The 14,018-nt window shown below is 41.6% G+C and overlaps 1 protein-coding gene across 1 annotated transcript; it reads right to left on the bottom strand.

Annotated features, from left to right (window-relative positions):
• Positions 1-3,926: 3,926 nt before the first annotated feature.
• Positions 3,927-13,132, bottom strand: LOC107105233 (P2Y purinoceptor 14-like). The gene is made up of 7 exons (XM_015405358.1): positions 13,010-13,132; positions 12,662-12,921; positions 9,709-10,373; positions 5,455-5,559; positions 4,257-4,449; positions 4,112-4,211; positions 3,927-3,992 (listed from the first exon to the last, which is right to left on the bottom strand). The coding sequence occupies exons 1-7, from the start codon at positions 13,127-13,129 to the stop codon at positions 3,927-3,929; spliced, it is 1,509 nt and encodes a 502-aa protein (XP_015260844.1). The 5' UTR covers positions 13,130-13,132.
• Between the last annotated feature and the right edge of the window lie 886 nt (positions 13,133-14,018).

The raw sequence follows: 14,018 nt of genomic DNA, 5'->3' as shown, positions 1-14,018 counted from the left end.
GACAGCACTGTTAAGGACTGTTGACGGGGTTTGGTTTCCAATGGTGCACAGATAGTACCTTGAGGGTTCTTGAGGTTCTCTTGGGAGAGTCACTGTTGGTTCTGGAGAAGAGCTTTAGTAGCAGAGTCCGTTAGCTGCTTCAGCGTCTCACGTCTAGCTTGAACAGACCTTGGCCTTGGTTTCCCAGCTCTAGCCCAGAGCTGCTTGGAGGTTCTCTGAGAGTCTTCAGGGTTTGGCTCTGAGGGTCGGCTTAGCAGGTTTGCTCTTCCAGAGCTTTCACGGAGGAAGCACGGGTTTCCTAGAGGCACAGAGACAGAGGTTAGAATCCAACCAGGAATTAGAGTCATGGAAAAATCACTGAGATCAAGGCTTTAGCGCTGACCAACTGGAACAACACTGTGGCGTTGAGGCAAGGTCTGAAGACAGCTTATATAGTGGATCCTCTGATGATCTTGATGAGCTGCAGCTGTGCAGGAGGCTCCCTCAGAGGCTCCACGGCGGACTCTGCTGGAGAAAGATGGGATTTTCTCCAGCTCCCAACAAACACATTCACTAATGTCCGTTAGCAGCACGTATGATGATATCAGTGCAATTACTCACGTAAAATTAATACATCCAGCTTAAAATTGGCAAATGATTAAAATGCATTAACAAACAGCAGCAGGTATGATGATACAGTGCAATTGATTATGTAAAATTAACACATCCAGCTTAATATTGGTAAAATGATTAAAAATGTATTAACAGTAGCAGCAGAAGTCGTTTAGCAAAACACATTAACGGACAAAGTAACTGTGTGTGTGAAGGGGTGTAACTAAATGAGGGACCCCCCCTTTCTCCACGTGGTGAGAGGAACAACGAAAATTGGGGGAGGAACAGTCTGTAATCAAGATGGCTCCGACTGCGTGGCCCCACGCGGCTGATTGTGATAACTCTATAACTATCTCAAAGCAGAAACAAAAGAGGATAGGAAAGCACAGAAAATAGTATAAGGAAGTATCACTCGCAGCTTTCACAACACACTTATTTCCACCAAATGAACAAACTTAATCAGCACAGATTAAAAATCAGCATTAATTCAAATCCCTGAATCTACCTGTCTCTCACGCCAAGCGCAGCACCTCATTAATGGATCAAAAAGGAAAGGAAATTGATTTACTGTGAGCTACCTTCCATCCGTGAAGGGTTGGTGTTTCCAAGGAAACCGTGGCTTGGTTTCGGCCGCGCAGAGGGTTTCTCGGCACCGGGTCCACCCTCGGGAAAGTTCAGTCAGTTCGGTGCTACAGCAGACGGCTTGATATGCTCACGAGTTGAAGAGGATGGATTTTGCGGAAGTAATCGGNCTCACGAGTTGAAGAGGATGGATTTTGCGGAAGTAATCGGTGAGGAGCGTCCTCCCGGCCGATCCGTCCAAAGAAAGGGGAAAACGAAACTCACTCTGCGGTCAGCTTCAAAGGCTTCCGTCTCCCCAGTTGGCGCAGCCGCTATGCACAATTGAACACTGCAATCCGTGACCTTTGACGCAGGAAAACGAAAGCTACTTCCAGTCAGCTTTCTTCTGGTATTTCATGTGAAACGAGCCTCTCCTGACGGGCTTTGGCACCCACGGAAAAGAGGCAGAAGATGTGCACGCGTCGAGTTTTAAACCATGAGTGGGCACTTCCTGTCGAAGTGTCGGCTGATTGGTCTGTGCCATGAGTGATGTGGGGGTACTTCCTGTTGGAGTATCGGCTGATTGGTCTGTCTGAGGTGGCCGCCTCCCACAGTGGGTTGGTACAGTGGTTTTCTTTGTGGAGAAGAACAGGGGGATGGTTTCAGATGGCGAACAGGGGGATGGTTTCAGATGGCTCACCCCACTGATTTAGCTACATGTTGGTAATATATCCCAACACTGTGAAGTGCCTTGATATGACGTGTTGTGAATTAGCGCTATATAAGTAAACTGAATTGAATTACTCATGCCCTGTGATGGACTGGCAACCTGTCCAGGGTGGACCCTGCCTCTCGCCTGTAGTCAGCTGGAGATAGGCACCAGCACGCTTGGGATAAAGCGTGTTAAAAAATGGATGGATGGATGAATTACTCATTTCATTTATCAGCCAGTTTCTCATTACCATTTATCTAAATCACTCGGTTCCACACGGTTCCAACTTCTGTTTACCTGCCTCCTAAAAGTCATAGCCAGGTTATTCAAGCCCTTGCTAAGAGTTTTTGAGCATATCTAGTTCTTTCTGATCCCGACACACTCTGCCTCTTGGCCTCTGAGCCTTCCTGTTCCCATTATGATCTTTTTACCGAACCTGGAGCAAATTCCTCATTACCTTCAGATTTCCATTCAGAACGTTTTTGGATCTACAATCTCCTGGCCCAAACTCTGATCTCCTGGCATCCAAGCTATGACTGGTCTCTCATGATGAAAGTTGCCCTACTCTCTACTGATTGTTCTCACACCAGAACTTATTCTACCTCCCTTGGCCATTAATTCTCCCCTGGTCTCTCTCTGCTCTCTTGAGCATGCAATATGTTTATAATTAGTGTTTTGGTCCATCATATGTGTAGTTGTATGCATTAAAAGTTTCTATGTTGTCTAAATTAGCATTGCTATCCATGGTTTACTACTGTAACGCTAAGCGGACCCCCTAATGTTCCATGATTTAAGGTGCCCCCGTTTTAGACATGAAGGTACAATTTTCTCCGACAAACTTTACAAAAGGCCTTTTTTAAAATTCAAAAATCAATTTCTCAAATACTTTTTAAACACTGGTAAAATGGGGATCTAGCCTGCAATTTGCTATTTACTTACTTATTTACTACTTATTTAATGATTATACTATTTACTTATTAGTTTATTAAGTTATAAATTAGTATTAGTATTAACAGGTGAATACATACTCATAGGGAATTTACACAGTTTTTTAACTTCAAAAAACAGAGTAGGAAAGAAAAATATTTATATTTCAATAAAAAAATAAATACAAATCTTGTTTTAGTTTTCCAAGCCTGGCAAAGTCTCCTGTGGACCCACCACCCACAGAGGGATGCGTCCCCTACACATCCCTCTGTGGTGGTGCTGGCGTCTGGCGTAGGGACATGGAATGTCACATCGCTGGGGGGGAAGGAGCTTGAGCTTGTGCGGGAGGTTGAGAGGTTCCGGCTGGATATAGTCGGGCCCAATCTACAAAAGGCTTGGGTTCTGGATCCCATCTCCTGGAGAGAGGCTGGATGCTCCACTTCTCTGGCATTGCCCGTGAGGAGAGGCGGCAAGCTGGGGTCATCTTGCTCATTGCCCCCCATCTCAGTCGTCAAATGTTGGAGTTCACCCCGGTGAATGAGAGGGTCGTGTCCCTACGACTTCGGCTTGGGGACAGGTCTCTCACCATTGTCTCGGCCTATTGGCCCAACATTGGTGCAGAGTACCCAGCCTTCTTGGAGTGCTTGGGAGGGGTACTAGATGGTGCTCCAACTCAGGACTCCATTGTTCTACTGGGGAACTTCAACATCCGTAACGAACACCAGGTCCGAGTACAAGGGCGTCCATAAGTGCACGTGGCACCCAGGCGCCCTATGTCGGAGGTCGATGGGTGAAGAGAGAGAGAGAGCTGTCAACCAATCAGCACCTGGTGGTGAGCTGGATCTGTTGGCAGGGGAGGAAACCAGTCAGACCTCGCAGGCCTAAGCGTGTTGTGAGGGTCTCTTGGGAATGTCTGGTAGATCCCTCTGTTAGTGTGGTCTTCAACTCCCACCTCCAGACAAGTTTGTCCCAGACCCCAGCGGAGGTTGTAGACATGGAGTCAGAGTGGTCCATATTCTTCTCCTCCATTGTCGATGCGGCCATTCGTAGCTGTGGCTGTAAGGTCTCTGGTGCCTGTTGCCGTCCCCGAACCCGGTGGTGAAGCTGAAGAAGGAGGCTTACCTGGCCTTTTTAGCTAGTTGGACTCTGTAGTCAGCTGAGAGGTACTGGCAGGCCAGGCGTGCTGCAGCTCATGCAGTCGCTGAGGCAAAAAATAAAGGAGGAGTTCGGAGAGGCCATGGAGGAGGACTATCAGCTGGCCTCGAAAATATTCTGTCAAACCGTCCGCCACCTTAGGGGGGGAATCGGTGCTTCACCAACGCTGTTTACAGCGCGGCTGAGGAGCTGCTGACCTCGACTAGGGATGTTGTTGGGCGGTGGAAGGAGTAGTTTGAGGATCTCCTCAATCCCATCGCCACGCCTTCCAAGGAGGAGGCAGAGGATGGGGACTTAGAGGCAGACTCGCCCATCAGCCAGGCGAGCACTGAGGTAGTTAGAAAGCTTCTCGATGGCAGGGCCCCGGGGGTGAATGAGATTCGTCCTGAGCACCTTAAGTCTCTGGCTGTTGTAGGATTGTCTTGGCTGACATGTCTCTGCAATATTGCATGGCAGTCGGGGACAGTATCCCTGGATTGGCAGACAGGGTTGGTGGTCCCTCTCTTTAAAAAGGGGGACCGGAGAGTGTGCTCCAATTACATAGGGATCACACTCCACAGCCTCCCTTGTAAGGTCTGCTCCAGGGTGCTGGAGAGGAGGATCTGGCTGATAGTCGAACCTCAGAACCAGGAGGAACAATGCAGTTTTCATCCTGGATCAGTGGACCAACTCTATACCATTTATCGGGTGCTTGAGGGTTTTTGGAGTTCGCCCAATCAGTCCACATGTGTTTTGTGGACCTGGAGAAGGCTTTCAACCATGTCCCTGATGTTTCCCTGTGGGGGGTGCTCCTGGAGTATGGGTTCCAGGTCCCTCTGTTGAGGACTGTCCACTCTGTATGGCCGCAGCAGGAGCTTGGTTCGCATTGCGGGCAGTAAGTCAGACCGGTTCCCGGTGCTCCTTGGTCTCCGCTAGGGCTGCCCTTTGTAACCAGTTCTGTTCATTACATTTATGGACAGAATTTCTAGGCACAGCCAGGGACCGGAGGGTGTCTGGTTTGGGAACCTCAGGATGTCATCTCTGCTGTTTGCAGATGATGTTGTCCTGTTGGCCTCACCAAACCAGGTGCTCCAACGTGCACCGGCGTTTGCAGCCAAGTGTGGGGCAGCCGGTATGAGGATCAGCACCTCCAAATGTTCTCCACCGGAGAAAGGTGGACTCCCCTCTTCAGGTCGGGAAAGAGTATTTGTCCCCTGTGGAGTTCAAGTATCTTGGGGTCTTGTTACCCAGTGAGGGATGGATGGAGCGTGACTTTTGATAGAGGGATCAGTGCAGCATAGGCAGTGATGCGGTCGCTTTATTGTAGTGCCGTGGTAAGGAGAGAGCAAAGTCAGGAGGCACAGCGCTTTTGATTTATTTTGATCGGTCTATGTTCCCACCCCAACCTAATGTCATGAGATCTGCTTATTGACAGAATGGACAAAATTGCGAATACAAGCTGCCGAAATTAGTTTTCTTCACATGGTGGCTGGGCGCACCCTTTAAGAGTGGGTGAGGAGCTCAGTTACCCAATAGAAGCTCAGAGTAGAGTCGTTGCTCCTCCACGTCGAAAGGAGCCAGCTCTGTTTTGGATGCCTCCTGATCGCCTCCCTCGGAGGTGTTCCGGGCATGTCCTATTGGTAGGAGGCCTCGTGGAATGCCCAGGACACGCTGAAAGGACTATGTCTCTGAGCTGGCCTGGTGTCCCTCAGGGTCCCCCCAGAGCAGCTGGAGGAATTGTGTGTGGATCAGGAAGTCTGGGCATCTTTGCTTAGACTGCTGCCTCTGCGACCCGGCCCCAGATAAGTGGAAGAAAATGGATGGATGGAATTCTGGGAAACCCGTGTCTAATTTATTGTGGCAAGCTTTTGATAAGCATTTACTTATATCTAGTTTTAGGATTATTTGGGAAATAAAACAGTCTTCAACCTATAAAAGAACAGTCAGGATGTTGTCCTCCAAATATCCAGGATCACCACTTTAATTAATTCTGTAATGTTCATACATTTACCAGATTGATATGATAACCACATACCATGACCAACAAATACAGTTTTAGTACCTTCATTGTACCATATTTTACTTTGCAAAAATCTAGAGTAAAGATTGGGACATTGATATTTAGAAAGCAGGCCTCTGGCTATACATTTGAAGAATAAATGTTTTTATCATCTCTCATTGGGAAAATTTTGGTGTTTTTGGAAGCAAGGGGAAAATATACTACAGAAGACAAAAAGTGTACCATTTACAGAGGGTAAAATAAGTATTGAACACACCACATATAATTCTAGAGGTTCTATTGACATGACATTTTCACCAGATGTCATTAACAATCCATGCATTCAACACATACAAAGAAATCAAATTATAGATGTCCAGAAATTGAGTTATGTGTAATAATGTGAAATGGCTGAGGGTAAAAGTATAGAACATCTGAAGAAAGGGGGGTGCAAAAAGGCATGGAAATTCAAGACACCAGACGAAATCTCTCAGTAATTAGAAACCAATCCTGCCCTTACTCAGTGCAAATTAATATCAGCTGGTTCAGTCCCAAATGATGGCCTATAAATAGATATCTCTGGTATCAAACAAGAAACATCTCATGATGGGTAAAAGTTTCTCAAGACCTTAATTATGGCATTGCTTATTGATGGATTTCTATGCTTCTGAATGCTTCAGTGAGCACTGTTTGGCACATCATTTTACCATAAACCGACCAAGACCAGGTGCTCCTTGCAAGATTTCTGACAAAGGCGAGAAAATATTTATCAGAAGAGCCAAAGACATATTGTGGAGAGCTATGGAAAGACCTGGAATGAGCTGGTTAAATTGTTTCAGAGAAAACAATAAGTAATGCATTAAATCGGCATGGCCTGTATGCATGCTCACCACACAAGACTCCATTGCTGAAGAAAACACATGATGGAGCTCATTTAAAGTTTGATGCACAACATTTAGACAATACTGGGAAAATATAGTCTGTCTTGGTCTATAGTCTTGTCAGATGAGACCCAAATAGAATTCTTTGGATGCCATAATACACATCATCTTTGGAGGTCATATTGCATTGCACAGCACCCCAAAAACCTCATACCAACAGTGAAGTTTGGAAGTGGGAATATCATGGCATATTTTTCAACATATGGTACTGGCAAATTTAAATGAATAATAATTGAAGGAAGGATGAATGGAAAAATGTACAGAGAAATTCTGGATAAAAAGCTGCTGCCATCTATGAATGTGGGTGGACATTTCAGCAAGACCATGACCCTAAACACACAGCCAAGGAAACTCAATTGGTCTCAGAGCAATAAAATAAAGCTACTAGAATGGCCCATCCAATTACCTGACTTGAAGCAAACAGATAATCTATGGAAATAACTAAAGATCAGAGTTTGTATACAGTAAGAGGCACAAGAACCTTCAAGATTTAAGACTGTTTATGTGGAAGAATGGGCCAAAATTATACCTGCAACTAATTTCTCCAGGAGGCATCTCGAAGCTGTCATTACCAACAAAGGCTTTTGTACAAAGCATAAAATCCATTTCAGTAAGTTTAATACTTTTTCCCTGTGCCATTTCCTGTTATTACAAACATAACTTAATTTCTTGATTTCTTAGTATGTGTGGATTCCATGGATTGTTGCCAACGTCTGTTGAAAATGTCATGTCAAAAGCACATCTAGAAATATACAAAGAAAGATGGTGAAGAGAGTTGTTTTACCAGCTGTATATAAAAAATAAATAGTAAATTATTTGATCAAATGAACATGCAACTAAGTAGGACAAAGTGAAAAAATATACACATTGTTAATATACCAATTGTGCCTGAAAAACACAACAAAACATCTGGAAAAAAAATACAATTTACAGCAAAGATGTAAAAACATATTGACCTACTTAAGAACAATAATGGATATAAAGATCTGTGATAACCCTTTTTGTGCACTCAGGGTGCAGACATCATTCAGGGGTCCGTTTCACAAAGGACGTTTAATTAAAACTCTTAAGTTTTCTAAACCTGAATATGGGAAAATCTGAATTTTTTGTTTCACAAAGAGAGTTTACTCAACCTCTGTTTCAGTCACCGTAGCAACATTCTCCCCAGAGCTAACCTGGTCAGGAGTAGGTTTGTACAGTTAACTCAGAGTGTCCTTTGTCTCTGTTCTCTTTACAGCCAATCACGTTGTCATATTTCTTGATTTAGCCTTATTATTGTCGTATTTTTGTGGATAAAGAAAATAAAATAATTCACTACGTCCGTGAATGAGGTTTTAAAAACAAACATTGCATGTCCATTTGATGAGGCTCTTATTAAAGAATGATCAGAATTTTTTCACAGAGAGTTAAATATTTACAGGTAGAGGATTCTGCAACTCAGTTGACTGAACAAGAGGTTGTGTGTTTTTGGTTTGTTTAATAGAATAGTGCGATATGCTTATCATTTCATTTATATTTACAGTACATGAAGAATTGAAATTATTTTCAGATTACACTTAAATAGATTTATTAATTCCGCAGGAGCAAAAGGAATTACTCGATGATGACAACCTGCTGAGTCTACTGGCACAATCTGAAGCCATTCTACCGGTCTGATACCCACTAATAACATCCATTTATTGGGATGATAACACCCGAAGCATGGCTGCAAACAGCCACTTAGTATTGACTGTGTAAAAGGAGACTGAATCAACATGAGGAGGCACCCATGAAATGATGCATATGTTCTATATATTAGAACAATGCTTTTAGACCAGAAGATTTCACCTAAATAGATACATTGATCTTTTACCATTCAAGAAATAATCCCATAATATTATTGCGGTGGCAACAGACTATGGCAAGCCATTTTGATATGTATTAGTTTTACTGAATAATTATTCCTGATATCTGAAAAAGAAATTAGAATAAACATTATAGATGTCTAGAAATTAATTTCAGATCTCCATATTCCTTATATAACTGGTCAGCATTTGTAATATTTTATATATGAGAAACTGTATTTCAGATATCATAAATACATATTCAGTCACACTGATAAATGTCAAAACAGTCACTTAAAATGTGTAAATATTTCTAGGTAGTATAATTTTTTTTTTTTTACTTTCTGAAATTCAATTTCTCTACAAAAATGTAATTTAGAAAACATTTTAGTACAGTTCTGACTAGGTTGGGATTTTGATCAGGAAGAATCTTATTTTAATGATTCTACAACAAACTACAGGGAGAGTGCTTTTATTAAATCTAGAACGGCCTGCCATAACCACTTCATATAAAATTACTCATTAATTCAAGAAACAATCTTCTCCTTCGCTATCTTCCTCCGCTTTGCAGCTGTAGCACTATATCTCTGTCTTTTAAACCTATTCTCCTTTTTTTCATTTTTGCATTTCTAGTTCCAGAGTGGCGAAATAGGAACTTCCTGTTGTCATTGTGACTCAACGAATCGGTACTCCACTGATAATGTCTTGTCGTACTTGTTTGCATGTGCTAAACTCTGAGTGGTTCTACTTGGAGTTGATTGAACTAATTCATAGCAGCCATTGTGAAAGTGAAAACTCAGAGTTTCTCATATTACGCTTAAACAATTTAAAGTTGCAGATTTAAATCTGAGTTTGTTAAACCTTCATGAGACGGACCGCATGCCTCAGATCATGATCTAAAAGTAGACTGGTGGAGCAGTACAGACAATTGAGCTGCTGTAAAAAAATGTAAGGAGCAGTCATATTATTTGTTTGATTTGTAAGAAATTGTATGGATTGTTAAATTGTTTATTGTTTCACTGTTAGTGACCCAGGAGATCTGCGGGTGTGTTGGTGTTTCATTGATCCCCCTGTTTCGTTGCTCTAAAGCCAAGGTATTTTTGTTGTCTTTTGCGGATAGCATGCGATTCAGGTTAAGCTGAGCCCTGAAGCCCTTACAAAGAAAAACATACATAAGAGGATCCAGACAGATATTACAAACTGATAATGAGACAGCCACCTCCTTAATGTAGTAAAATGTCTCTGAACAGTGTCCGTGCAATAGAATGTACAAAATTCGAACAACATGATAAGGAACAAAGCAAAAGCAGAAAACACAGACTAACACCAACATATTCCTGCGAGATTTTACAAGTTTTTTGGAGTTAGGGGATCCCAGCTGCTTCTGCTGGATCTCACTCACCCTGCAGCAGGCGCTGCAGTAAAAGAAGAGTAAAGAGAAGAGCACTACGAAGAAGAAAGTAAAATTAATAGCAAGGATGACTACATACAGTGGTTTTGTATGGTTAGTTAGCAGATCATTACAGGTGCTGAGATTTTTAGTTGGTACATCGGAGCTTAGCAACAGGATGCTGTATGGTGTTTCTATGCTCAGGAGAAAAATCCAGGTGGCAATTGAGATGATGTGGCTGGCTTTGGTAGTCATCAGGAAGTGAGTTCCTGAATTATAAAAGATCTTCATATACCTATGGAGAAGAAGAAAGATGCACTGACATTTCTTTTTAATGATTGATATTCTTAAAGCTACAGTGTGTAATTTTCAGTGACATCTAACGTCCAGACTGCAGACCGCAGCAACATGAACATCTCCCCCCCACCACTTCTCCCCCCCAACAGTACGGCGAGCGTTACGGGACAAAATGTCTTCCACGACGTCCGCATCACCTACCTTTTCAAGTGATGAGGTTTGTTTACATAGATAATTTCAATACTGCCATCTATTGTTCAGTACCGTCTCAGTTCATCTCTCTCAACTTGCCATAGTTACTTTCGAGCGTAATGGGCGATCTCGCAATGGCTAGTTTGTTGGCTCTGCGCTGCCGTAGCGCAAAGATGTCTGCCTCCATGGCTGCGAGACCCGCTCCTATGTAATTATAAATAACGAATTCTAAGGCAACGCAAATATTAAGGTTAAGAGGCTGAGCTCGTAGATGATGATAAATAACATAGTTATATATAATATATTACATTTCTGACTGTATATCCCTGTAATTATTACACACTGTAGCTTTAATTTCTGGACTTTTTAAGGCCTGAAATTCTACGCAGTCAAATATGTCGCGTATTGGAACCAAAATGTAATCCTTTATAATGATCATCTCTGCTGAGCCTGGTGCTGGCTTTTCTTGATGTTTTGCCTTTTGCTCGCAGCTTACCGTTATTGAGGATGATGCAAGATAGCCTTTATTGTTCTAGGGATTGACAGCAGCAGTAAGAATAGATGGATGGATTGACGCTTTATCTCCCACAATTAGGACAGTGCTCAAGCCTTTGGGGTTAAAGAATGAGCTGAGGTGGAGATGGATCTCTCAATTTACTACTCCGTTTACATTGCACTATTTAGTTTACCATAGTTTTTTATGGTAAACTAAGGTGACCAAGATTGGGAACTGCTGCTCAGACTAATATATCTAAAAAGATTGAATATGGAAGCAAATTGTTACCATATTTCAAATGAAAAAGCATTTTCAGAAATGCTTTTTCAGAATGTGGCTGCATTGTTTGACTCATAAATGAAATTAGTAATCAATCATCCTATTTGCATTTTCATTTTCTTCTTTAACACCACTCATCCTTTTACTTAATTAAAATGTAAAAAGAAAGACATTTGAGATTTATTTTTCAAAATGTACCCCAGCAAATATATACCAAAATTCAATTTGAAATGTAAAATTTGAAAAAAGGAAAAAGCATTTCCAAAATTGCTTTTTAATTTTAAAAATGTGAATGCATTATTTGACTCATAGTCACCGTTGCCACAGGTCCGTTAGAAAAAGGCACTTGCTCTAAAGCAGCAGTGGCCTCCCTCTCTAGCTCTGCCACTGTTTTGGTCATTGTGGTCGTTCAGTATGTCCCAATAGTCAGACCCGGCAATTCCACCAGTGTCCCACAGGCACACTTATAATGTAATGCAATGCAGACGTGCACAGCGCCCCCCTACCGAACAAGATGGGTAGCTTGGTCAGCAAGGACCTGAGGAAGAGCGGCTGCTGACGTCACTCTGCTGCGCCCGCCGCTCAGAATGCTTTTTCATTTCTAAATTATGGACAGTACTTTGCTGGCAGACCACGAAAACAAAAAAGCAATGTCTGCTTTGTTTTCTCTTTGACTATAGCATAAAATTTGCAGTCTTAAAGAAGAAAATGCAAATAGGATGATTGATTACTAATTTTATTTATGAGTCAAGTAATGCAGCCACACACATTTCTGGAAATGCTTTTTCATTTTCAAATTTTACATTTCAAATAGAATTTTGGTATGTATTTGCTGGGGTACATTTGAAAAATAAATCTCAACTGTCTTTTTCTTTTTCATTTTAATTAGATAAAAGGATGAGCAGTGTTAATGAAGAAAATGCAAATAGCATGATTGATTACTAATTTCATTTATGAGTCAAACAATGCAGCCACATTCTGAAAAAAAAAAATAATAATAAAGAATGTGAAAATGCTTTTTCATTTGAAATATGTTAACGATTTGCTTCCATAATTTGCCTTTTTTGCTGTAATCAATCTAGGCATTTTTTTGTAATGCTTCACATGTCATCCGAAAGTGTTGAAGGTGTTCCAGGAAAATGTAAAAGATATTAAATGAAAGACAGGATTTCTAAGCATTTGACTTATGGTGTAGAGAATAATAATCTATAAATTTTCGTTTGTTTTTGGCAGTAATTTATGAGGGTCTAGGCTCCAAAAATCTTATGTATGATAAAAGGTCTAAACTATTCATCTGGTGGGTAATTAAGTTCTGTTACCTGTTAGCTGCAATGAAGCCCATGAATAGGATGCTAGCACTCATGTTAACAAACAGGAGTGGGGCTCCGATGCTGCAGTAGAGCACGAAAATATTGTTTGAGCTGCTGGTGAATTTCACAATTCGCATCGGGAGACTTGCACATAGTAAAAAGTCAGCAGCTGTCAGATGTTTCAGGTAGATCATCCAGCTCTTTGAAACCTGAATACGATTTCCACGGCAGTGAAACCTCAAAGTGAAGCAGTTGAGGATCAAACCCACCTAAAAAGAAAGTTATCACGTGAGTAGATAGGAACAAATTTAAGTTAAATTATTTCTGTTTAGGACAACCTGGAAACAAGATGCTCACCAAGAACAATAGACTGTAAATCATCGCAAGGAAAGGGCTGTTGGTGTTTTCCAATGAATCACATGTTTCGTTCTTGTAGGCTTTCCTGGAGTCATTGCTGGATGGATTCCATGTATCCATGTCTCTCACGTTGCTGTAAGTTTGTCATAAAATATAAAACATCTCAGTCATTCAGTGATGGATGGATGGATGGATGGATGGATGGATGGATGGATGGATGGATGGATGGATGGATGGATGGATGGATGGATGGATGGATGGATTTTCTAGTATTGCCACAGATTCTCAGTTGTCTTTAGATCTTGACTTTGATGAGACCCTTTTAACATATACAGTAAATATTCTTTGAATTAAACCATCACATAGTAGCTGTGACTGCATGTGACTCCACCCTTCCTCTAAAAGGGTTTATTTTAGCATCGGGCTGGATTCAGCTCCAACCATTTCTAAATCAACTTGTTCCCACTGTAGAAAAGCCTCCCCACTTAGTACCACCACCATGTGCAACTGGGGGGATGATATTTTCAATGTGATATGCATTTCAGTTTTCCACAACACATATGATCTCATGTTTAAAAGGTTTGGTGCAAACTGAAAATAACCCAAATATTTTCTTATATATTAATTCATTTGTCCAATTCATATGCTGATTTGAGCCATTTTTATTTTTTATTGAACAAACGTATCCGCTCCGGCCATACAAGACAAGGCTAGGCATGATGCTTATCTAACTGAGGCCTGAGAAGCTGTTCACCAATGTGAGAGGTTTTGGAATAGAGCTAGACTCCCTTGGGTCCAAGGTTAGTCAACATTCATCTATTTGTGGAAACCTGTCTGTAGCTTATTTTGATTAGGCTGCATTTGAAACTCTAGCATCTCTTTACTTGAGTTTTAAATAGTTATTGCAATCCTTTGTTTGATCAGAACAGACAGAACAACAGAAATGGACTAATAACAGACTACTAATTGCTGCTTGAATGAAGACAACCAAACTCCTAACTGTTAAATA

This window comes from Cyprinodon variegatus, unplaced genomic scaffold (genome assembly GCF_000732505.1).
Source record: "Cyprinodon variegatus isolate N-32 unplaced genomic scaffold, C_variegatus-1.0 Scaffold2180, whole genome shotgun sequence".
In the NCBI taxonomy this organism is placed as follows: Eukaryota; Metazoa; Chordata; class Actinopteri; order Cyprinodontiformes; family Cyprinodontidae; genus Cyprinodon; species Cyprinodon variegatus.
Note: the sequence above shows the minus strand (reverse complement) of the source record. Positions and strands in the feature narration are given on the sequence as shown.